Source organism: Telmatherina bonti (genome assembly GCF_933228915.1).
Source record: "Telmatherina bonti genome assembly, chromosome: 16".
In the NCBI taxonomy this organism is placed as follows: Eukaryota; Metazoa; Chordata; class Actinopteri; order Atheriniformes; family Telmatherinidae; genus Telmatherina; species Telmatherina bonti.
In genome coordinates this window covers 18,490,420-18,515,997 of record NC_136614.1, presented here as the reverse complement: position 1 = coordinate 18,515,997, position 25,578 = coordinate 18,490,420, and the positions used below count along the sequence as shown (strand labels likewise).

The 25,578-nt window shown below is 40.6% G+C and overlaps 1 protein-coding gene across 2 annotated transcripts; it reads left to right on the top strand.

Annotated features, from left to right (window-relative positions):
* The first annotated feature begins 9,476 nt into the window (after positions 1-9,476).
* On the top strand, positions 9,477-24,763 carry LOC306767346 (sine oculis-binding protein homolog). 2 transcript variants are annotated; one of them, XM_079255291.1, is made up of 7 exons: positions 9,477-9,770; positions 14,273-14,402; positions 14,657-14,851; positions 16,328-16,479; positions 18,070-18,165; positions 18,293-20,215; positions 22,344-24,763. In XM_079255291.1, exons 1-6 carry the CDS (start codon positions 9,678-9,680, stop codon positions 20,204-20,206), a joined length of 2,580 nt encoding a protein of 859 aa, XP_079111417.1. In that variant the 5' UTR covers positions 9,477-9,677; the 3' UTR covers positions 20,207-20,215; positions 22,344-24,763. The 2 variants fall into 2 exon arrangements, with proteins under 2 accessions (XP_079111417.1, XP_079111416.1); XM_079255290.1 differs by having other exon boundaries at positions 18,272-20,215.
* The last annotated feature ends 815 nt before the right edge of the window (positions 24,764-25,578 follow it).

The following is a 25,578-nucleotide window of genomic DNA, read 5'->3' as shown; positions in this document are numbered from 1 at the left end:
CATTTTCACACTAAAACTGTCTATACAATTCAGCATACAAAATGCTAAATATATTAATGTTTTTATTCCAGTTGAAATAAAAAAGAAAAAGAATAACTATAGCAAGATTGCTATATATTTGGCTATTATTAATATCATTATTATTTAAGATGGTATTGGTATTTTTTGATCATCAATGAACCTAAAAGTGTATATAATATGAATGTAGGACCATAACATATGGTGGAAACACTGCCTTGTGAATGAGCTGCTTGGCAGAGGTCTATACTCTCCAAATGCTTAGCTGTAATTTACTCATTGTGATGGACACAACGTTTTTGAGTACCTAGACGTTTCGAAACACAAAAAACATGAAAATGAACCTTACTTTTATTAAGAAAAATCTTTGATTTGGTTTAGATATGTCTTCTAGGTGTGTTTTTTTCCCAAAATATGGCCAGTGCTAAAGATTAAATAAAAAATTAAATTCTCAGTCTGAAGGGTCCATATTAGATGAATCTGTGACATAATAAAAGAAAGATAAATCTTCATACAAGCTAATGTTAAGGAATGAAAGCTGACAAATAACTTTAAAAAATGGAAGTCTCTACTGTTTTACAGCAATTATCCAAGGAATATGGTTCATGGATTTGTTTTTTAGGACCTCACTGCAAATTCTTGCCTTGCCTTTATGTAGACATATGTGATACTAAAATGAAATTGGGTGTAAGTTGAGAAGTCACATATAGAAAATCATTGGTAGTTGTAAAGTGGAATAATTACACAGTTTTTGATCATTATACTAATAGATGCATCAGAGTACCAATAGTTGGATTTATTTAAAACAGGTAAAGGATCTTGACATGCATGTTTGATGAGTGTAGAGCACATTTGTCTTTTGCTTCTTTATTGCAACTTGCTAGTGGATAAAGTGTCTCCAACAGAGAAATACAAGAGATCAACACAATTGTACAATTTATATACACCTGTGCCTCCTACAAAACTGTTTATGTCTACACCTGCTGGAATTTCTTACCTCTTACCTTTCTCTCTCTGAGCAGTTTAATATGTTATCCCAAGTATAACATGTTTATCTCTGAAGAACATCCCAAGTTGTTATTATTTGGGTAAAAATATTCTAAATAGGCAGATAAGACTTAAAGGTATAGTGACTCCGAGTAATTGTCATAAAACACACCGGCATTTCATAAAGCACAATGGTTACTGGGTTTTCTTTTTCTATTACGAGATTGTTTTGTGTTTCCTAAAATGTTTTCTTTTGTACCTCATGGACACATTATGCCCTTAATTTGCCCAGATCTAATCCTGTACATAAAGCGGTCTGATGAAACAGGAGTTGTAAAATTATTTTGAGAAAAAATATATTTTTTTTGTAAAGCAGTTGCACCAGTCTGCTCAGTAACTCTGTCTGCAGTTGACTTAGTGAAGATTAATCCCTTTTTACATCCAGGCTCGGAAAGGTCTTCTCACTAATGCTGTGTAAGCACATTTTTTTTCCATTTAAAACTTACGATCATACATATTACCTACAGTACTGCTATGCAAAACCTTTATACTGTAGCATCCTTATTTTTTAAAAAAATGTTTAATGAAATAGTTTTAAGATAGTGTGTCCTTACTAAGGTTTATAAGACTTCACAAGATTCACTGGTGCATCAGATTCTTGAGGCTTGTGATGCAGGAAATGCTGCTTCTGATTTGGTCCTGTCACTGTAGCTGGTCCTAAATGCATCAGTGGAATCATGCTTTACAGTGAGACATTTATGCATCAGACCATGTAAGGACAGCAGTTTAACTTAAGTTTTTCCTTTGTCAGGTTTGAGGACATTTTCTGGTTCTATAATTTTCATTCTACAGTAATTTAGCAGATGCTTTTACCCAAAGCAACTTACATACACACTCATAGCCTGATAGGAACATCAGAGGGGGCAACTTGGGGTTGAGTGTCTTGCCTAAAGACACTTCAGCACAGTCAGGGAAAGCCTGGAATTAATCTCAACTTTCCACTTGCAAGCCAACTGCTCTTCCTGAGCTATAGCCGCCACATAAAGGTATTTTTCCACAACATTTTTATAAACTCAGAACCTGACGAGAGTACATGAAACAGAAACAGGAAAAGGATGTTAAAAGGGAGGAGGAAGGGTTAACAGTGCAGAGAGCATCAACAGACAAGCTGAGAGGAGTTATGAGGCTGGCTTTGCTGCTGCAGACATTTCTGAACCACTTTCACATGGTTAAATGTGGTGTTGTGTCTGAACTTGTTAAAGTTGTAGTTTTAAAAAAAAAAAAAAAAAAAAAAAAAAAAAAAAAATCCAAAATGCTCCAAATTTCAAACACCAAATCCAAAACAGCACTTGTCCAAAGGAAGGGCCAAGTGATTACCAAAAATCTAATGCCTAATAACATTTTGCCTCATTTAAGGCTGTTGCCCCTCAAGGGTTTACCTTTATTCTACAAGATAAATGGCATTTAAACTTTGAAATGAATTTCCACAGACCATCTTGCATGGCTTTGCTCAGTTTGACCAAACTTCTCAAATTGTTAAAGGACTACAGATTACATGGTTTTATATGCAGTCACCCTTTATCTGGCAATAATCCAGATGATTGTGGGAGCATCAGAAAAAGCACAGTCCATCTTTGGCCTGCAGGACAGCTGCTGCCCGTCTAGACAGCCTGGCAGCTCGATGAATATATAACGTCACCATTTCACTATTGGATGACTTAAGCTGAGTGAGTAGAGGGAAAGAGAAAAAAAACCCCAAAAACTTAAGTTGGACTAATTGAGAATCAATACACACAAGTGAGTTTTCACCATTTATTGTACATAATTTTTCCATTATCTTACGCAAACAGTACATTTCCATTTATACAAAATATAAACTATAAAAGGGAGAAATAACCCTTCCCAAATGGTTACAGTCATTTCCTGGATCTAACCCATGGATGAAGGCAGAAAGGTGTCACCCTCATTGTTAAAGACCAGAACTCTAAAAATCACAAGGCAAAACTGACAAGTTGTGTGGCAACTCTTTGCTACATGCAGCCGAAAGACAGTTCTAAAGACCAAAGAGCCAAATTCTGGGAGGAGAAAAAAAAAAAAAAAAAAAAAAAAAAGAAAACAGCTAAAGATATCCAGCTCACATTTGTTAACCTCCTACAGCAGATATGTGTCAAACTTCACTTTAACATACAAAAACCATTCTGATATATTGATTGCCAGGTGGATCTGAAGCCACATAAAGAACCTTTGTATACTCAAGTCATCCACATTTCAAGACATGACAACCACAGCCCTGAGCATCTCCAATATGTGATGTCATGACAGTGGAAACGCAAGCCAAAGGGAATCTGGACGCACCACCATTCCTTCTGAGTCCTTGCAAGGGCCTGAAGTAGAGGGGAAAAGAGGAGGGGAGGGGCTTTGGTGATGTTCTCCAAAGAAATTAACACCCCCTCTCCATCTTTTATTGAAAGAAGGGTTTGGAATGACAACATTTTAGCATTAATTTAGGTGGACTAAGGGTGTCGAGTCCATCCATGTTAGTCTTGTAGTCTCCAACAGAGACAAGAGGCTGGAATGGGTGGGACAATGAGGGGGTGGTGGTGGAGCATTGAGGCAGAGAGGGGAGCTGTTCAACAGGAGCGCTGCAGGAGAGAGGCTGCCATGATGACAGGGATCAGGACAGAGAAAGTGCCAGCGTGCAATGAGACGCCTGCTCCGGTGGGGGAGGTGGAGTTAGCCGAACTGCTGTAGGTGTCTGTGGGCATGGTGGTAGCACTGACGTTAGAGTTTTCCCCTGCTGTGGAGTTTGTGCTGTTCTGCGAAACCACCTGTTGAAGGAGGGATGCAGAGATTAAGGGAATTCAAAATTCAATTTATTTAAAAAAAAAAAAAAAAAAAAAAAAAAAAAAAAAAACTAAAGTACATTTGGGGTAGACTAAAAGACAAACTAACATTTAATAATACTCAGTATAAGCTTAAGTATAAGACTACAAAGTCTCACTTGTCTTTTGCTCTGACAGTATGTGACCATTTGGCTGCTCAATGTCAAGATTTTTTTTTTTTTTTTTTTTTTTTTTTCCGAAATTCGACACCTGCAATTGGCAAACTGCACCAAAAAGAAACTTTAGATTCTTCCTCCACCTTTGCACAGGTGGATAGACAATACATAGCACCTGAATCATTAATTCATTAGAGTAGCCTTCCACTTAATTTTTTCTAATAAAAAAACAAAATCATTTCTACAAAATCGGATGTTCGAAAACAAGTTTACACAGTTCACTCGTTTAAAACAAAAAAAACAAAAAAAAAAAACACACAACTTCCCCACGCCCTTAAATTAACAACCAACCCCTGTCACTAATTATCAAAATGAATTGTACAGCTAAACATGGCGTTTTAAGAAACATGGCTTCTTACCTGTGTTGATAGACATATCGCAAACACAACCACTCCCAGCTGAACGATCGTCATTTTGAACATGTTTTTAAGTTTCTGCAGAACTAATTTGGCCCGATGGGGAGTGATGTTCACAGACGGTGCTTCTCTGAAATGTGAGCATCGCGTCAGACGCAGCATTTATAAGAGCTGCAGGTCGATGACGTCAGCGCGGATTCCCGTAGATGGTGAAAATGATGTTTGACGGTCATTAAAAATAATGTGACATTACCTGTTGATTAAAGATATTTTCATCGATAGACGGGGGGTGTATAAAATTGGAAACAAGTTTTTAAAACGTTCGGAAGCTGATATTGTGCGCATGCTCCGTCCTGTTCCTGAGTATACTATGTTATATTTGGCAGCAGGAATAGTTGTTGATATCAATTTATTTTATTTAGTTTTTCATTTTTTACCAATACATCTGCACCATTTAAGTTGACCAATTACTATAAGCTGTCCATTTTCATCTTGCCAGATTGATTTTGGTGGCATTAAGCTACTAATTAACATAACTGACATATAAATAGACGTTTTTGTTTGTTTGTTTCTTTTATGTTTATTTGTTTTTAGCAGTTTGGTCACATTTCACCGTACTAGCATGAGCGATACGTGTAAATAAACTGAAAAGTTACAGGTTGAAACCTGTTGAGTAGTAGGAACCAGGCAAAATGGATGCAGCAACAGCGACACCTAGCGTTTAGTTTTGAGAAATATGGAAAATAACGTGTTGTATACTGGAAGAAGTGTTTACATTCTTTAAGTTTAGGTAGACAATTAATGGAGCTATAAATTAAAGTTAGATAAATACTTTAAGAGTTTTTTTTCTTTACAAAAGTTTTGTTTATCTGACTTTATCTGATATTTTAAATATTTTAAACTGAGGCGAATGATGCTGAATGTATCATTACCTTGAATTATTTAAACGCCAATACTGTATTGAAATATGTAATATTAAAAGAATCAGAAGTGATTAATAGGAGAAAAAAGGGACAAAAGAAATGTACATGGATATTGAATTGTCCTGTTAAAATGCAGTTCCTTTTATTAGATGCAATAAGTTAAAAAGATTTTTAAACATAATCATTTGATTTCAGTTCATTTTAACAAAATAAATAAATAAATAAATAAGGATGGTTATCTGAAATTCACGATAGCTATTTTTTTTCTAAATGAAAATGTGTGGTTCAAAAATACAATGCTGTCTTAGAGGAGCAAAAAAAAAAAAAAAATTAAAATGCTGTTTTACAAAAAAAAAAAAAAACCCAAGTACATCACTTCTGAATTGCACTTTATTCCATATTCTGTGAGGAAGAATTTTAACCCTTGTTCCAAAAAGAAAGAAAAGAAGGATCACTGTTAAGTGAATGGCCATAAATCAATCACCGACTTCAGCCTGAGCTTCACACACTTGGTGTCTCAGATAAAAGTACGTCCCTTTCCTGAAATCAGTTAATGAAAAAAAATCTATTGTCTGTGTTCATTTGTATTCTTTATATCTGGTTTAAAGAAAATTTGATTTTTTTTTAACTGTACTCTTGTTATTTTTAGTTGAGATGAGGAAAAAGTTCAACTAGCCACATTAAAAATAACCAATTAAAATCATAGAATAGATAAAACCTCATTTCAGGCACTTAAACAAATTAAAAACGACTCTTTATTTAAAACTGCAAACTTTTTTTTCTTTCAAACCTTTAAAACAGGGCTAATCTGCTCTGTTGTAGGAAGACTGCAGTCCTGCAGGTTTTCAGTCTTCTCCAACACCTACCCTTGGCTTCTGCAGCTGATAATTCTAGTGACTAATTCCGAACACATCTACTCAAATAAACATTTTTAGCTGCGAGCAGATCACTTTATGTTATAAGATCAGAACTTCATTATCTCAAATCAATTTTGTTGCTGCATAACTCCACTTCCAGAAATCTGTCACTCACACCTCAGTGTCATTCCACCGACTGAAAATGAAAACTGCAATTAAAATACTTCTGTGTTTTTTGGGTCTCCCCATGGCTAGAAACACAGAAGTCCTTATCACAGTGACTATGTTTATATGTAATTTGATGCAGGGAAAGTCACAGACTATATTCATTACTAACGGATAGACATCGCCCTCTATCGACGAAAGTACAGAACTTTATGTGCGGTATCACTCTAAACAAAGTCTAACATTTACATCTCCTAAATTGCAGAAGATGTTGGATGTAATTATGTGCCTGTTTACATGATTAAACTTGACTTACAGTAATTCAAGTAATCTTACTCAAAGTGGCCAATGTTTGTGATTTGGTCCAGATGCTGCGGATTGTAACTGAAGATCTGAAGACTTGACTCTGGTCTTCTGTCATTTGTGTAACCAAGTGGATTCTGAGGAAATAGAGATACGTCCTTATTTCTGCGTTCAGCCCCGGAGGAGCATGAAGACACAGCACTCCCTGCAGAGCCACCAGATGTGCACTGTTATGGAGAGAAGGAGAGGGGCCTTTTGTGAGGCATCAGATAAGCCCTGTTCCCAAAGCCAGGACGGATCAGGTATCATCAGCGGGTCTACGAGGGGGCGAAACCCAAGCCCTGCGCTGTGGATCGGGTTTCTGTTTACACGAGCGTGGTCTCTGGATTTCTACAGCCAGAACAGACCAGGGTGAGCTGGAGTCTGGTCACACACACTCATACACACACACTTACAAACACAAAAAACAGGGGGGGAAAAACTAACAACAACAACAACAGAACAGTGAAACAGCCTTAGTTTCCCGCCTGTTGTGTATTAAAGTAAGTCACATTCCCATTTAGGGTACATTTACAAGAGAATAATTCATGGAGGTGCTTTAACAGTAACACACCAGAAGTGAGTTTTTGGTGTTTCTTTATTTATATATCTATTTATTCTTACATCTGACAGCATGAATCACTAACAAAAACTTCCTGAATGCCATTGGATCGTCTCCTTATTCCGTCGCCAGTAGAGGAACATGATTTGGTAGTGAAGTACCTGCGCTTGCATCAAGAATAACCATAATAACAAATGTTTGTGTTCAAAGTGATTGCGTACAGCGAGACAAGAGCGCACGCCTCCCATGTAAATCCTGCCCTCGGGCTTGTGCCCTTAAATGAGGGCGGCTCTGTCCAAATGCGGACTTTTCAGGTGTTTTTAGTGCAGTGGCGCACACGAGCTCCAACACACGCTCACTGATCAAACAGATGCCATCTGAGAAAGCTCCTAACGTCGCGCTCTTTCCATCTCTTTATTTTAAGACAAGAGCGTCCGTACAGTGTTTGTACTGTGTCCCCTTAGATAAAACACAGTCTTAGCATTCCTTATGAAATGTATCTGTTGAGATTTGGGAAGGGTGGGCGCCAGGTGTTGGGTTACACCAAATCACAGAACCCGCCCTATCTATGCGCCCGAATGAAGCCGGAAGTGGAGGGATTTGCCTTTCATATTAAAAGTGTAGTTTTTGGAAACACATCCAAGTTTACAGGTTTCAGTAATACTTCTTTGTTAGAGACAAGTAAAAATAAATTGTGCAACATAAAATCATTTTTAAAGAGTTTTCCTCGATATTATAATAAAAAGAAGAATATTCCAACCATTTGCTGTTATTTACACTAGACTTAGCACAGTAAGGAGCTGGTGATTGATTATGTCATCCCTCTGTGGTGTTGTGTTGTACCTTACGAAAAAGTCTGATTACTCACCCTTATAACTTATAAGGCTCATGCTTCTGTGGAGTGAGCAACACCACTAAATGTGCCAATATTCCCTGCAATATTCTCCCGCAATGAGTTATTCAAACCTAAAATAATCTCTATGATGGCCAGAGTATATTTTCTTTAAAACAACAGAAAAAAATAGATACATATCTCTACAAATGAAGAACATTGGTGATCACTAAACTATATGCTATAAGCAGAACTGTTAAGTTGTTAAATCAAACAAGAACTGAATAAACTTAGTTTTCAAAGGATCAGCAACCAGTTAGCTGTCAGGGAAAACGTACAGATTGTCTAAACATTTATTTTACACAGCCAGACCTGAGACCACTTGATTCCAGCTGTTAGTATTTTAACTAGTTACCTGTCTGGCAAAATGTGACACAGACCGTCTAAATTATTTATACATTTTGCTGATATTGCTTAAAGAGAACCTCAGGGGTGCAGAGACTATTGATGTTTTTAAAAACAGGCCCAAGACCCACCTTTTTAGTTTAGCTTTTAGATGATCTTGTCTGGTTTTTAGTCTATGTAAAGATTATTTATTTATTGTTGATGTTCTTATTGTTGTTCTATTTTTTCTGTTTATTTCTATCTGATTTTATTGCTTTCTTTCTTAAATATTTTATTACTATGCTCACTTTTAATATGTATTTATTTATTTTGTGTTCTTAGCTGCTTTCTTGTAGGTCTTAGTCTTGTTTGATCTTAAGTTCTGTTACTCCAGTGTTTTCCTCATGGGGATCCACCACGCTGGGTACCTTGCCTATTCGATTTGCCGGGTCGTTGCCATGGGGATGGCCTCTGACAGGTTGGCCCCTGTATTACAGCCATTTGGCTGTAGTACGGATCGGGGCCAAACCTGAGTCGTGGCTGTTCCAGTGGTGACGCACCCTATGGCTATGGGTGGGCGCCAGGAAATGACATCCTGGGGATCCTCACAGTTTACCAAGCCAGATTTGATCTCTTTTATGTTTATTCTTTTATTATTATTGTCGGTTAAAGAGACAGAAGACTGTTTTAGAAGTTTATCAGGCAACATGAGATTGGGAGTGTGTCGGTATGTGTGTGTGAATGATGATGTATCTGTTTGTTTTACTGTTGTTTTAATAAATGTAAAGCACTTTGAGCTGCTTCTTGTATGAAAGGTGCTAAACAAATAAACTTTGATTTGATGAAAGATCCACTGATAATGTGTCTGGTTGTGTATTTGGTCTTTCTTGCCGTGTTTCCTCTTTGATGCCTTTACTCTGAAAGGCCGTACAGGAACTTGTATCTTAGTCTTCAGCAGACGCTTGGCGGCGATGGAGAGGAGAGGGTGAAGATTGTTCAGTGGCGGACCTCAAGCGCGAACAGTACACGCATGTTCAGTGGACACGAATGGTGCCCTAAACGAGGGACTCGGCCGTCCAGGAATGACAGCCGCTGTCACCGAGAGTGACAACTTTCACTCTGAGAGACTCTGCTAAATCAACTCCAAGTGACATTCAACACTGATCCGGATTGGATCCAGCCCGACCAGGACTATGCCAGAGATGGAGAAAGGCAGACCCCCGGAAAATAAACGCAGCAGGAAACCAGCGCACCCCGTGAAGAGGGAGATCAACCAGGAGATGAAGGTGAGAGGAAGTTGGTGTGACAATGACATGTTTGGGTTTTAACTGGAGAAACGCGCTTTAACACCTTTACGCATGCAATGTCTTTCCACGGAGAGACGCAATAGTGTTTGGAATAATCGACACACACACCCCGCTTGTTGACAATGAATGCGCTCATTGTGTCTTCCATGTAACTAATAACTTCATCAGGATAACACATTAGTTTAGAAACACATCTCATACTATCCACCTTTTGGAAAACAACTGAGTCAAAAAGCAAAACAAAACAACGAGTAATTGTAAATCCAAATGAAAAATGTTCCACCAGATACAGGACATTTGTTAGGTCCAGCTGTTAGTATTTAACTTAAGAAACATTTGCCTTCTGGTGACGCCATGTTAGGCCAGCTGTGGCCGGACGCGCACTCTGTAATGTCCAGCGGAGATCCAGATGTGCGTCACTTCTTCCCCTCTTCCCGCGGTGCGCTCACTTGCAGCACCACAGAGGCTCACGAGAAAGAGATGGGGACATTTATTTTCTTCAAATAACCTGCTTCGCCTCTACTCTAGAAAACCTCAAAAGTTGTGTCACAGTTTTTTTTTTTTTTTTTTTTTTTTTTTTTTTAAACTTTATTTATATAGCGTCAAATCACGGCAATGCCATCTCAAGACGCTTTACAGACAGAGGGGAAAACATAATGAAGGCCAATTCATAACAGCCTATATAAGGAAACCAACAGATTGAGTTGAGTCCAACTCAATCTCCCATCCTGAGCAAGCACACTGGCGACAGTGGGAAGGAAAAAACTCCCTTTTAACAGGAAGGAAACCTCCGGCAGAACCCGGCTCAGGACAGGCAGCCATCTGCCTCTGCTGTGTGGGGGGAAGAGGACAGAAAGACAACAGACAACAGGAACTGCTACTCCCAGCCAGGGAGACCTGCTGAGACAGGAGACATACATGTTAATGATGCAACACTGTTATGGGGGGGGGGGGTAAAAGAAAGAGATAAAGAGAAAAAGAAAGAAGCTCAGTGTATCAGGAAATGTCCCTCAGCAGTCTAAACCTATAGCAGCATAACTAAGGGATGCTAACCATCCCTAGCTGTAGGACTTATCAAAAAGATAAGTCTTCAGCCTAGTCTTAAAGGTGGGGAGGGTGTCTGCTTCCCTAACACTAACTGGGAGCTTATTCCATAAGAGAGGGGCCTGATAACCAAAGGCTCTGCCTCCTGCTCGGCTCTTTGAGACTCTAGGAACCACAAGTAAGCCTGCAGTCTGCGAACGAAGTACTCTACTTGGTATATAAGGAACAATGAGGTCTTTGATATATAGTGGTGCCTGGTTGTGGAGGGCTTTATATGTAAGGAGAAGGATTTTAAATTCTATTCTAGATTCAACAGGCAGCCAATGAAGAGAGGCTAAAACTGGAGAAATATGATCTCTCCTCCTGGTTCTGGTCAGGACTCTGGCTGCATAATTCTGGATCAGCTGAAGGCTTTTCAGGGCATATTTAGGACAGCCCAGTACTAGAGAGTTACAGTAATCTAGTCTCGAAGTAACAAAAGCGTGAACCAGTTTTTCTGCATCACTCCGAGACAGAATGTCCCTAATTTTGGCTATATTACGTAAATGAAAGAAGGCTGTTTTAGTAACCTGCTTAATATGTGGGCCAAAGGACAGGTCAGGGTCAAATATTACTCCAAGGTTTCTCACTGTAGCACTGGAAGCTAAAGTAATGCCATCCAGGTTCATTACAAAACCGGAAAATTTAGCTTTAGAGTTTTTCAGATCCAACGAGAATTACTTCAGTCTTATCTGAGTTTAAGAGGAGAAAATTTCTAGACATCCAAGTCTTTATGTCTATGAGACAATTTTGTAGCCTATTGGGCTGATTTGTTTCATCTGGTTTAAAGGATAGGTATAGTTGAGTATCATCTGCATAACAATGAAAGTTTATTCCATGCTGTCTAATAATTTTGCCTAAAGGGAGCATATATAGCGTGAAGAGTATTGGTCCAAGTACAGAACCTTGAGGAACTCCATGACTTACTGTAGTTTGGGAGGAGGACTTTTCATTTACATGAACAAACTGAAGTCTATCAGATAAATATGATTTAAACCAGCTTAACGCTGTACCTGTAATTCCAATCACCTGTTCTAGTCTTTGTAACAGAATGTTATGATGGACTGTATCAAATGCAGCACTAAGATCAAGCAAGATAAGTACGGACACAAGTCCTTTGTCTGAGGCCATAAGAAGGTCATTAGTAACTTTCACCAATGCTGTCTCAGTACTATAATGAGCTCTAAATCCTGACTGAAACTCCTCGCATAAATTATTTCTGCTTAGGTGGGCATGTAGCTGAGCTGAAACTATTTTCTCCAGAATTTTGGACATAAACAGGAGGTTAGATATAGGTCTATAATTTGCTATCACCTCTGGATCCAGAGATTGCTTTTTAAGTAAAGGCTTGATTACAGCAGTTTTAAAGAAGGCAAACATCTAAATGAATTCAAGCTTCTGGCAAGAAAACACAGAAAACTGTTTGCTAAAGACATTTGTGCTGAGAATCTCTCATTTATTCCCAGTGTTAAAAGGCAGCAAGAGCACAGGTAATAATAAGTTAAATCACAGTAACAGACACAACTCCCTCCCATCATTATGAGCATTTTGCATGGAAACTAATCCCCGAGATTGTCTGCTTTGTTTGGGTTTGGTCGCTGGCTATTTGAGAAGCTCGACTGTGCTGGTAAAGGATATTTGAGGATCCTTCAAACTGAAGCAAAGAAATCTAAAAAGACAAGCAGTTTTCTAGTGGGAGATTCTGGCCTTTTCGTGAGAGAGGAAATGTGCTCTTTTTTTTTTTTTTTTTTTTTTTTTTAGCGTAAGTGGTTTGGATTGTAGCGTTTGATATCCAGGGGAGGTGTAGTGTTACATCTTAACTAATTTTAATCAAAACATGTGAAACGCTATCCCTGCTTGATGTAAGCCTGCCTGGGCTGAATCTCAGGGTCGGCCCAAGTTTGTTGCCTTTGGCTGCAACTCTCTCCGTGGTTTGGGATATGGCTTGTCACTCTCACAAAGCAGATGTTTGTCTAAACTGCCAAAAAGAAACAAAAACAACATTGTGGGAAGTGGAGGGGTGGGTGAGGGAAATAAATTCTTTCTTTGAGGAGAAAAAAAAAGACAAAAGTGACACATGGTCATACAGGAGGAAAGTTGCTATAAGTGTAGTCCTTCTTAGGAATAACACAACACCAAAAATTGCTGTAAGCTGGAACAAACAATACTTAAATTGCAGAGTGAAATCCCCAAATTGTGCCCCTTCGAAATGAATCAAATGATGTAAAAGCAAAGGACAAACAGTGAAAGAAAGGCAGACGGGAAGGCAGAAAAAAAAAGGGATTCTAGTTCAGCTGAGGTCTGTCCCAGTGTTGTCTCTGTAATACATCTATTTCAACACCACATTCGGTCCCACTCCTTCCACATCAGACCTGAGCACAGCACCAGACACCGGATACTTGACTTTAATCATCGTTAGGCATATTTAGCTGGATATGATACCAGTGCTTGCACTCACCCACACACTCTCCCAGACACACACACACACACAGAGCAGAAAGTGAGCAAGCAAGGGAGAGATCCATTTCTTTGAGGCCCTAGTGCAGAGCAGAGGTCGGAGTGAGGAAAGCAGGGGAAAGAATGTGCAGTCAGTACTACAGCACTACAACACCACCACCACAGCAGACTGGCTGTGCTGGAAAAGGGTGAAACCTGAGAGGCAGCACTGTGTCGGGTGTCAGAGCTGGAAGGTGCTGGGATGGAGGGGAAGATGGGGAAGATGGGAGGTGGTGGAGAAAAAGAAGAAGCAAGAGGAGGGACAGCGAAAGCTGGAGAAAGGGAAAGAGTGGTGGACATTAGAAAGACAAGAGGAGAGAGGAGTGGGGCATTTCCGAGAACCGTGGGACCTCGCTGTGGTGTAGGGTGTCCCGCTCTGATTTCTGCCTGTTCTGGATCACATTTCTCCTCCAATCCGGTTCCTCTAAAGCCACAGAGAGGTGGGTGGATAAAGAGAGAGACCTTTGTGTTGTTTTTTTCATCTGTTCGTAATAAAAAAAAACAAAAAAAAAACTGAGACCACACGTCCCATCTGTGCTGAACAGTTTTCTTTTTTTCCCCTCGTTTTTTCCAATTAAAAGAGATAAACAAAGGATGATTCATAGATTTCACACTGGTGTTAGGTTTTAAACCTTCCCGTCTCAGATTTAGTGAGAGTAAACAACTTGAATACATCATGGAAAAAGAGCCATACTGTACTCCACTGTGCCCCTATTCATTTCTCCAAAGGGCTGGGCCTGAGAAAGAATCCCTTACATTGATTCAGCGTAGGAAGGTCTGATTATGTTTAACATAGGATTAAAGCGTTCCAATAAAAACCATAAGATGCACGCACACAATTTCCCATTTGAAAACAGGCTTTACTTAGAATTTTCATTTGTTGTCCCTGTTTACTCCTGCAGACTTTTGCAGAAAGCACCATGAACGAGCTACTGGGATGGTACGGGTATGACAAGGTGGACCTCAGAGAGTCTGAGGCCAACGAGATCAGAAACTACAGAGAGAGGCGTCAGCATGTGTCTGTGCTAAAAGGTGAGGGCAGGTGTTGACTACTTACATTAACAGGTTCTGCAGGTTTTGGGAGCAGACATTGAGTCACTGCTTAAATTAGGAGACATATACTATGTCTGACATATGTTTGCAGCATCTCAAGTTTCATTCATTCAGATGCATCTGTTGTTTGTACAAAAGTTATTATAGTATCATGTAAACCAAGCTGTGGTTTTTATGTTATTCTGTTACTCGACAAAGCCTGGCTAGAGTTGCAATTTGTTCATGTCTTTCAGAAAACTCCTTGCCAAAACCCAAAAGCCTGGACACCAAAGTCAGCCACTCAGTTATGGCAATGAAAAGTGGCGAGAGAGAATCCTTCAGTGTCCCTTCTTCTTCACCTTCCTCTTCTTCGACAAGTTCATCTCTGACCGTCCCCAAGGAGCACAAGAGTGCTCCTGTCATTGTCCCCCTCATAAAGCCATCAGCAGGTAGGAAGTTTCAGTAGCATTTAAGAGATATAAATATGATAGCTGCAAAGTCTACGTACTAAAATACGATTTTGGTTACACCATTGGTTCCCTCGGATTCACATAAGCACTGATAATCCATGATTGGAATTCTATTTACTGTATGTGCTAAGAGCTCGGGGTGTAAGGCCAGCTGCGGGTGATGGAACAGGTATTAGTTTCAACTTTTTCCTAAAGGGTTCCTGAGCAGTAATAGAAGCTCTGGAGAAAGTAAGGAGGTGCTGCAATTATGTGACATGTGTGCTTGTCCTCTTGTTGCACGGTGTTAATCATTTAAGTTTAGTTTAGTGTCCTTTTGGGAATCCCTCCACATGGAATTATTATGTTAAATAATGGCAAAATGCCTGAAATACACAGATATCTGAAGTCTTCTTCTTATTTTTTATTGCTCTTTCATAACAATCTGAGATGAATTAATTTGCAGATTATGTTGCCATAGCAATACCAGACTAAGCAGCATAATAAAGGTCACGTAAGAGAAACTGAACAAGCTAAGGTTGCTTTACAGCCTCGTCTTGTTATGTATTTCCACTTGTTTTGATTGTGCTTTTTAGCAAACAGGTGAATACATGGTATGACAATAAATCACTTCCTTTATTGCATCCTTTAATTTTAAGCCATCAATAGTTGTGTTTTACTGAGCAGTGAAGAAATTGTTACCTTCTCAGTGCCAAAAGTGCTCCACATTGCAACTAATGTTTATACAATAGGGAGGGGCCACAGATCTGTCAGGACTCACCTAGGATGGATAAAAAAAATTAAAAAAAACTTACATGAGACTGATTAGATCAGTGTCAGTAATAGTTTTATTTCACTGTGCTGGAGTATTGAGTCAAAACAAAATGTCAGTGTCCATTTACCACTTCATGCAGCAGAACTGCTTGGAGCTGACAGAAAGTTAAAACAGAGATGCAGCAGGATCTAAACCCCCTGTGAGAATATCACCCCAAGACTTCTTTAATTAACCGCTGTTGGATACATCACACAGGAAGTCTGGAGTACCTCCAGCTGTCGACCAAGAACTAGTGATTCTTCAACATGCTGAAGTTATTCAGCTGACTCATGTCAAGTCCTAATGGAGTTAAGCTGCTTTATAGTTAGTCCTACGCTTTTCTAAACACAAAACTATGGATCCCTGGCACTAAGATGTACACTAATACTACATTATACTGACAGGACAACATGCTCAAGTGTCCTTAGGCAAGACATTGAACCTTACGTTGCCTCCTGATGTGACTATGGGGTATGAATGTGTGTTGGAAGACTGTTTGAATGTGTTTGTGAATGGGTGAATGCGACATGTAGCATAAAAACCTTTTGTGTGTTCAACTTATGACTAGAAAAGTGCGATATAAAAATGGCCCATGTACCATTTAATACTTTTTGTATTGACTGATTGATTTTTGTTGCTTTTTTTTTCTGCTTTTTTCTCTGCAGTGGAAGATGTGCAGAATGTGCAGATAGTGTGTGTTTGGTGTCAGAAGGAAGGTGTAAAACGCTACTCGCTGTGTATGGGCTCAGAGCTCAAGAGCTTCTGCAGTGAGAAGTGCTTCGCTGCCTGCAGACGGGCCTACTTCAAACGCAACAAGGTTAGTAGGGAGGATGAATGCAGATAATATGCAACATTTTGGGAACTTATTCTTTTATAGTTTCGCTTTTCAATGATTATGTAGATTTTTAGACTCAAGCATGAGCCCACACATGCAAAGATGCATAAAAGTGAAGTTTATGCCCACTTTGCACTTGCAGTGTCACTGTCTATTAGGGCTATGACAATATGCTTTTATCCCGATTCAATTCGATTCTGATTTTTTTGGGTGCTGATTCAATTTAAATTGCGATTCTTACAATTCTTCCATATTGCTGATTTTTGTAGATTAAAAACAAAAAAAATACGTATAAAACTTTTTTTTGCTCATCATTTTTCTTGATTTCAATTAGGAAAAAACAACAAAGTTGACAGATCATCATTCTGCTGCTATAATGCCCAAGAAGACAAGTAAAAAGATCAATAAAAACAATAAAAACGACAAAAAGTTTACAGTGGATTATTTTCATTTATTTGAAAAAAAAAAAGAAGATTTTTTAACAAAATCATTTTTAAAACTGAAGCAAAAAAAATCACAATATTTTATTTTTTTATTCTATTTTTCCACCCCTGCTGTCTGTACACAGGACGCCAAGCATCAGGTGGTTTCTTTGTAGGTAAGCAGACCTTCAGAAGGAGATACCTATGATCTTGTGGGGTCCTAAGTGATGGATTCATTTACAGGAATTTAAAAAGGGAGGGAACTCGAAGAACACAGTTCCTAGTTAGTATGGAGGATCCACTTGAGGAAAGTGGGGAGGAAGGTCAAACTTTTTACAGGACACCTAGTATCAGTTTCACGTTAATGCAGAAGGATCTGGCCATTAACTGGCTTTAGTCTGGAGGACAGAAAAGCTGCAACTAGGATGAAACACTCTGATGGACATGGTCATGATTTTTCACTTCAATTACGATGAATATACCACCGTTAGAGGCGCAGGATGACAAGCTGCTATAGCCTTTCACTCTCAGTGTTTATACTGTGGTGGATTTATTCACACAACAACAGAGACAAAAGAAGGTTGAGTAGACTGCATGCAACAAGCCCTTTAGTTTTTTGAAGGTGGGGAGAAAGGCATTTCTGTTGGCTTGTTGCTGCTTGTCTGAGAGGAAGGCCAGGAGGCCTGGGGTGAGGTGTCCACTTTCAGTGCATACCTTACCTTCAGCTGCCTCATGTTTCGTAACTCAACACGACTTATTGGGTCATGGAGATGGGGCAGCACTTAGATCCACAGCCGATCAGCTTACATGAATCATGAGGAATTTCCTATATTAATACTGGCAGGGGCATTGACGATATGACAATACATCAGTTGCATTGTCTTCCAACTTGGTTGTAGAATTATATCTGTTACTAAACCCATGTTTCCCTCCTTGCTTTGTTGACCTTTAAGGTTTGGTGCCATACATAAAGTTTAAGCTCCATCATGACAACGCAATCAATTTTAAACCATATTTTGTCTTGTTATGTAAGAGTGTCAAATTTGGCTTTATGACCACAGCATGATTCCAGTGAAGCATTGGAGAATTAACTCAGTCTGCCTTTTAGTGGTGTGTCAGTTTTGTCACACTGTGGTTTTTCCCCTGTCAGGCCAGAGATGAAGACCTCCACAGTGAGAGATCCCCTCAGCACCCTCATCCAGAGGACTCGCCCAGACTGGTGTTAAAGATAAACACCAGTGTCAGAGTAAGAAGACACTATCAGTGTATCTTTTGTTTTCCACTGTGAAGTATTGATATGAGCATGCTATGAAATTACAAGGTTTAACAAGCAGAGGTCTGACCCCCCACAGTCTCTCTCCCCTGTGCCACAGGTATGTGATTGGTGCAAGCATGTACGCCACACTAAAGAATACCTGGATTTTGGATCGGGTGAGGAACGGCTTCAGTTCTGCAGCACTAAGTGTTTGAACCAGTACAAGATGGATGTTTTCTACAGAGAAGCCCGTGCAGCTCTCACCAGCACCAGTTCCAGCCCAAACAGAGCCAGCCAGGATGGGAGGGTGGATGGCAGTGTTGTTGGGCAAAAACTGCTCACTCCCGAGTCTTGGACAAGCAGCAGTGGTACAGGGGAAGCACGCAACAGAAACCTCTCACCAAAAGGATCTTCACTAATTCATGGATCAGCAGAATCTGCATCAGTTTCTCCGTCAGAGGCTTCCTCCTCTTCCAAAGTCCCTGTCTCAGGACTGAGGACCTTGGAGAGATCCATCCAGCCACCTCCACCTCCCCCTACTGTAGAGGTGTCATCCCATTCTGCTCCCCTTCCTATCCCTCCTCATTCTCGCCCACCTCTGGAACAAAAGCCAGTAGCTCAGATCCCTATACCTTTCATCAGGCCTCCTCTACATGCTCAGGGCCTTAAAAGCCCCCTTGCCAACCCTCCTAGACACCCAGGCCCTCCTTCCAGCCCTATCCATAGGCCTCCACACTCTCCTCACATGCAGCCGCCCACCTCTACTTCGATGAACCCACCTGGACTGATCCATCCCTTCCCAGGAGCCTACTTCCCTAGCTTGCATTCCCCTCCTTTGAACATGATGCCAAGAGGCCCTGTCCCAATGCCTCCCATAATTAACTTTGGTATTCCCTCTTTTAGCCCTCTTCTGCCCCAGCCCACAGTCTTGGTGCCTTATCCCATCATTGTTCCCCTGCCTGTCCCCATCCCCATTCCCATTCCTGTTCCAGTCCCTCCGAAAACATCCATAGAACATCCCAGTCACAGTGGGGTTATCCAGCCTGTGCCAGAGGGGGTAGACAGGAACAGAATCAGAGCAAATAAACCCATATCACCAGTTATTTCTGAAGGAGACAACAGATGGCTGGCCAACAAATTAGGTGGAACCTTTTCTCAAAGCCTTCTTTCACCAAGTGAGCCCAACCTGAGGGACGTGGATTGGGTTAAATCGGAAAGGCCGTTTCTATCCCCCGCATCCACACCTCAGAGTGGAGCATCCTCTCCTAGAGCACAGTACAATGAATCGCCCTGCTCTGCTGCAGGTTCAGAGGGACTGACAGACTATAAGCAGCATCAAACAGAGCGACAAGTAATCCAAAGGGTTCTCCAGAGGACCCCAGTAAAGTTGGAACCCAGTGCCAATGGAACGATGGAGATGTCAGGGCTAGGGGAGTCAGGACCTGGGCAGGTTAAAAGATCAGGGCTTCACGACATCATTAGACCCACCCCTTCCCTTCCCCAGTCACCTTCACATGAAACCATCTACCAGCTGCAGGACCCACACAGTTCATCCTGTCGCACCCCACCTAGCCCCACAGGGAACAGCCTTTTACATGATGTCAAGTCCTCTACCCTGACTTCTCAGGACCATGGTCAAAATGGGGTGTCCTCATCACCAATGCCTGCCAATATGGACTCTTCCCTTCCACAGAGATTACCAGCACCGCCCCATGACCCTGCACTTAGTGAGCTAGAAGCTGTCAAAGAGAACAAGTGTTCTGTTGTCAGCCCAGTTGAGGGCCCCATTAATCAGATAGAAGGGCCCTTAACCGTAGTTGGGGATGGAGGAGAGGACTCCCATGTTCCTGATGAGGACCATGCCTATGCCCTGCCCACAGCGCCAAAGACAGGTGGGACCACCACCCCGCTGCTCTTGCCCAAACTTAGGGACAAGGGTAGCCTACGAAGTCCTCCTAATATGCCCAGTGCCGGAGACATGGAGCCAGCTCTGAAGAGGCGGTGCTTAAGAATCCGAGATCAGAATAAATAGAGGGTGAAGGTGAGTATTTCTGCTGAAATATGACAGAAGCTATATAGATAATGCTGCTTTGAGTAGCTCGTATGTTTGAATTGCACATTCTTAGAAGGATCATACCTACTTTGTTTCTTGCTCTTACCTCGGCAGAGACTGTAAGGACAGAATCCACAAAGTTACCTACATTTTTTATTTGCATAAACCAACTGTGATATTCTGCATCGGTGAAATTAAAAACCTTAAATATTTTTTAAAAGCAGGTTAACCAGGCACTGGAAAATTTGCTCATACACACATTCACACATGCACAGGGTTGGCTTAATCACAGGTCTGACAGTATGTGCATGGTCACTAAACAGCATGGCGCCAAACAGAGAGAATCCCAGTAACCTGGCACTCCTCAGTGCTCTAACGTTACAACAAGGGAAGGAGGTGGAGGGCACAACCAGTGAGAGTCACTTTGAAAGTGATCACTCCACCACAACCTGACAGTCACAATACCTTGTTTGCATGGTTGCCTGTTTAGCAAGCTCAGATTTGCCAAAGTCTATGAATCTGATTAAGATAGAAGGAAAGAATTTGACATTTTAACTGAGTAGGTCTCGCATCAGGAGGAGTTTGCAGAGCATGAAAAGGTAGTGTTCATTGTTCCTCCACTGAACACTGCTGCTGCTGACCTTCTGGTTATGAGATAGCCAGTCCAAAATGACAGTCAGACGAAGAGACAGCTCCAGTCTCAGTTTTACAGTTCACTCTGACATCTTTCTGAGGTTGCTGTAAAGAGACAGAGGTGATTGTCAGGCAGACTACAAGGCGCTGTTAATATGAGAGGCAACCCTCAGCTGTGATAGAGCTCTGGTGTTTTAATAGAAAACACTGGGGCAGAATCAGAGCGATCCGATTACATGTGTCATAACGACACCCTGTTCTGGTTTTGGCTCGTCTCTCCCCACGTATAAGTTTGCACTCTCCTCTCTTTTCAGTGCTTTTCTTTTTCTTCACTCACCACTACTTTCTGCTGCCAAGCAGATGTTGTTAGAATGCGGCAGGAAAGCCTCCTTACTTTGGACCAATCAACGGCCCTCTTCATTTCACTTGCCTGGTAGTCCAAATTTCCACAGCACCACCCACCATCCTCACCCACTGGTATCTCATCATAACAAGATCATGTTTCCGTTTTTCTGTATGCGCTGAGATTAATCCGCTGATATTACAGTGACGGTTCAAATTTCAGCCAGTCTGCTTTTTCTCGCCGTATTCCACTCTAAACCTGCAAAGGCCAAAGGTCATATTAATAATTGTGTTTAGTGATGACTGTTGATAGAAACAGAACAATAGAAAAGTTTATCTTGCTTCCAAGATATTTGATGCCTAAAAGCAACAACATTTTGTCTCCCCTTAATCTTTGTCATTTCTGTGCTTTCATGCATTGCCGTAGTAACCAATACATATGAAATTGCAGCATGCTGCTTGTGCCGAACAGACGGGTTTATGGCCTTGTGCTGTGTGTAATGGGATCTGGTTACTGTATGTGAATGACTTTACCTTGCAACCTCTGTGCTCCAAGCTGAACATTGCTGTCCTGCTTCATTGTACCCACTGCTAAAAGTTTTCTAAAATTCTCCCACTCTGACAGGCTCAGCAGCCAACTTGAGGATTTCACCTCAGGAAACGGCTTGTTTTGTTTTGTTTTTTTTTTCATCTCAGTTTTCCTTGCCTTTATTTGGGATATTTTATAGCCCCATGTAATCTGATCCCACCACATGGGTATTCGCTGAGCGTTTGAAACTAAAACGCAATGGGACAGAGGGAGTACAGAACCCTGGTTTGGCCCTTATGTGTGTGTTTAATATGTGTGCTTGAATAAAAGTCTGTGTAAGTGTGCAAGAGAGACAAGAGGCCAGATGTTCCTAGTTTGATTGTGTCCTGTGCAACAGCTTTCTAAGTGTTGACATGTCTAAAAACTTCATTTTGTGTTTATGTAGAATAGGCAGATTAAATGACGAGAGTCCACAGTAGGAGCACTTGTTACAAGATATGATAGAAATGGAAAATGCACAAAATCACCCCAGAATCTCTAACATCTCACCAGTCTTTCTCTCTCCCTCTTTCCATTTTTTTGGCACTCCTTCCTTCTCCACCAAATGAACAGACTCCCTGTTTAAGGCTGTATGGCAGTGCCAGAATCAGTGCCACACCCTCTTGTGGACAACACCAGTGCTAACACCCTCCAGTCAACTCCTCAGCCTGACAGCCCACCAGTGAGTGTTACTCTGCCTGTAGACCAGCAGGGTGCCAACCCAGGAAGCAGTCCAGATGGCCGAATCATCACACGCCAGCGAGGGAGAAGAACATGCATTACTGTCATGCAATTTTTTTTTTTCTTGGACCAAAGAGCTCGTGCTAGTGTTCAGTGAGCGCTAGAAGGGGAGATTCTCAAATCCTCTTCCTATCTGACAGAACCCTAAAGGTATATGTATGCACAAGTTAGTGTGGCTGCCCAGATGCGCTCTTCCTCTCCTCCTCCTCTCCTTTCTGCACACAGCAGACAGAGCTCTGATCAGCCTTGTGTGGTCTTCTCAGATGGAGCCTGAACATGATCTCTTTCCAGGGGAAACGGTTTGTTTTCTCTGCCCGGCTTACACAAAGAGCCACATTGTTCCTCTCCCCATATCCCACGCTGACTCCCCACTCCAGGTTTTGGGTTACCTGGTCGATGGGGACTCAGACTTCAGTAGTTTTTTTTAGTTTTTTTAAAATTATTTTTTTGAGGAACAGCCAGGAATATAGTATAGCTTTCTATCCTCTACCTACCCACCCAGTCTAAATACAGTACACACTACACACAGTGGCTCTTGGGTTTTATCCCTCATCGCTGACTGTCCAAGATTCCCCACTCTGTTCACTTCCCTTAAGGGAGGAGAGAAATATGCTGAGATGAAGACTTTATCTCTGGGCAATTTTCTCTCTGTTCAGAAAGTCAGGCTGAAGAATCCCCTAAGGAGAATTTCCACTTCCCCTTTTATAACATTGTTAAACTACACAGACTTTTGGAGGGTGCACCTACTGATGTACAGTAGCCAAGATGATCTGTGAACAGTTGTCGTCATGAAGACGCTGGTACACAAATGTGTGATTTGTAGATTCACAATTGCTTCACCTGATCACTAAAAAGCTGAACAGCATATCAGAGTGACTTCTAGCACTGAGTGTCATGCATGTTTAAATTTTGTGACAGTAAAACTGATCCAGGTTCAGATTATACACTAAATGCTTAGGGCTCTGATGTGATATTACCAAATATGGTATTGTACTCAGAAGCGTCAAATGCTGTAGTAAGCAGCAATCAGTATTATAGTTCTTGCTGTTGGGGGATACATTAATCCAGCAAGAATACTTAGAGGTTTGTCAACGCGTGTCCCACTGTGAGTCAGTTTTGTAGTTGAGCTCTTCACAGATACTATTTGTTGTATATTAACTTATGGATGTTGCATCTGTAGATGATTTTTTTTTTTTTATTATCAAAAACAAAAAAACAAACAAACAAATGCTTTATTTCTTCTGTGCATTTTTCTTGTATTTGTGAGCACCAAAGCCCTTAAATGCCCCTTGTCAATGTGTTCATATGCTGTATCCCCACTAGAGAGCAGTGTTTCCCTTTTGTTATTTTGCACCTGCCTTATTCTGCTATCAAAACACCCAGAGGCCCAAAGGCAGTTGACCCCCCCCCCCGCATGTTTTTGACATGATGCTCCTCCAAAGCACCTGAGTCAGATTTTTTAACTTCCTTATCAAGTTCTTTGCAGCCTGTTAATGAGCCCTTTAAATCATTTAGGTGTGTTAAGGTACGGTTGCCTACAAAACATGCAGGGCAGGGGGGCCTGAGGACCGTAACTGAGAAACACTGACTTAAACCAATATCACTGGACACATCAGTGCACCTGGTGCCATCTGAATGTTACCAAATGGGTAGCCTGCCCCCCATGCCACACTCATCTTGCCCTTTGGTTTTTTGTCTTGAAGTCCAAATACTGCCTATTTGTAGCAGGCCTTCAAAGTTTCTTCATAATAAAGACCACATGATCTATTTACCCCTGCCATCATTCCAAAACCATTAATGTATGTGTGCCTACTGAGGAAACACGTTCACAGTCTCCCCACTCATTCCAGCTCACATCCTTACCAGGTCATGCCATAGTGACAGTGTCATCCTCAGTCGGCAAGAGGACTTTGTCAGCAACTTGTATGAGTCAGTGGTGACATAACTCCAAATAAATAGCTGCAGTGTCAACAAGTTTATCTCCACTCTGAAAACAGATGCCAAAACTGTGTGATCATGGCTGCCATTACTGGTTTAATTACTTTTTTAAAATTATTGCCATTTTCATCTGATGCTACAGTTTTGCAAAAGGAGAGCCTTTTGTGAGAAGTTTTGTTGCTGTTGTTGCTTGAAATGGTTAGACAGCGTCTGACCTCCCCTGTCACACACTAAGCCAACTATCACAAATGAAACTGTCAGATTGTATTTGAATAAAGATTTAAGTAATCAAGAGCTATGGTGGAGATCTGTTTGTAAAGTGAAATAAATAAAAATTATTCTAAGAGCAGGGAAATGATTGCTGTTTTTTTTTATTTTTAGAGCTCAATTTCTTTAAAGGCTACTTTTTTTTTTTAAAGTAATTTTGTGTTTTAAGTCAGGATTAAGTCATTAACAAACAGACAAGACTGTCTGTCTGTTAACCGTATAATGTATGTGAGACTGAGTGGACCTGGTAACTTTCTATTTTTAGTGCCATCAGCATTCCTAAAATACTGAGAGTTGGTCGAGTCTCTTCAGCGACGGTAAATCAGATGAATGAGATAAGAGAGCTGGAATTCCGGCATGCTATGGGCTTGCTGGGAAATATAATTTGGTTGTTTTAACTTGTTTTTTAAAGGGCAGGAGAGACAGTACGACAAGGAAAACTACAGTAGTTAGGATACAGGAATCATACGGTAAAAATCACAAATATGGGGGAGTTATTTTCGAAAAGAAGTTTGTAGACATGGTTTCGGGGGGGCGGGCTTCTTTCGATCAAATCACTTACAATTAGACAGTAGCAAACCGGATGTGAAGCAAGCCATCAAAATAAAATGTAGAAAACCCTCCCATTTGGACAAGAAACTGCAAATACTATTTTTATACCACAACCATCGTCTTGGCCTGAATGAAAACACATAATAGATGCATGGAAAATAATGACAAAATACTGAGATTTTCTTTTCTTTTTGTTTTGATTTTTAGGTATTCTACATATAAGAAAAATCTAAATGTAACCTTCTCTTAAAAATAACCCGACTAGATAGAATGTAATACGATATATAAACGATGAGTCAAAATATGTATT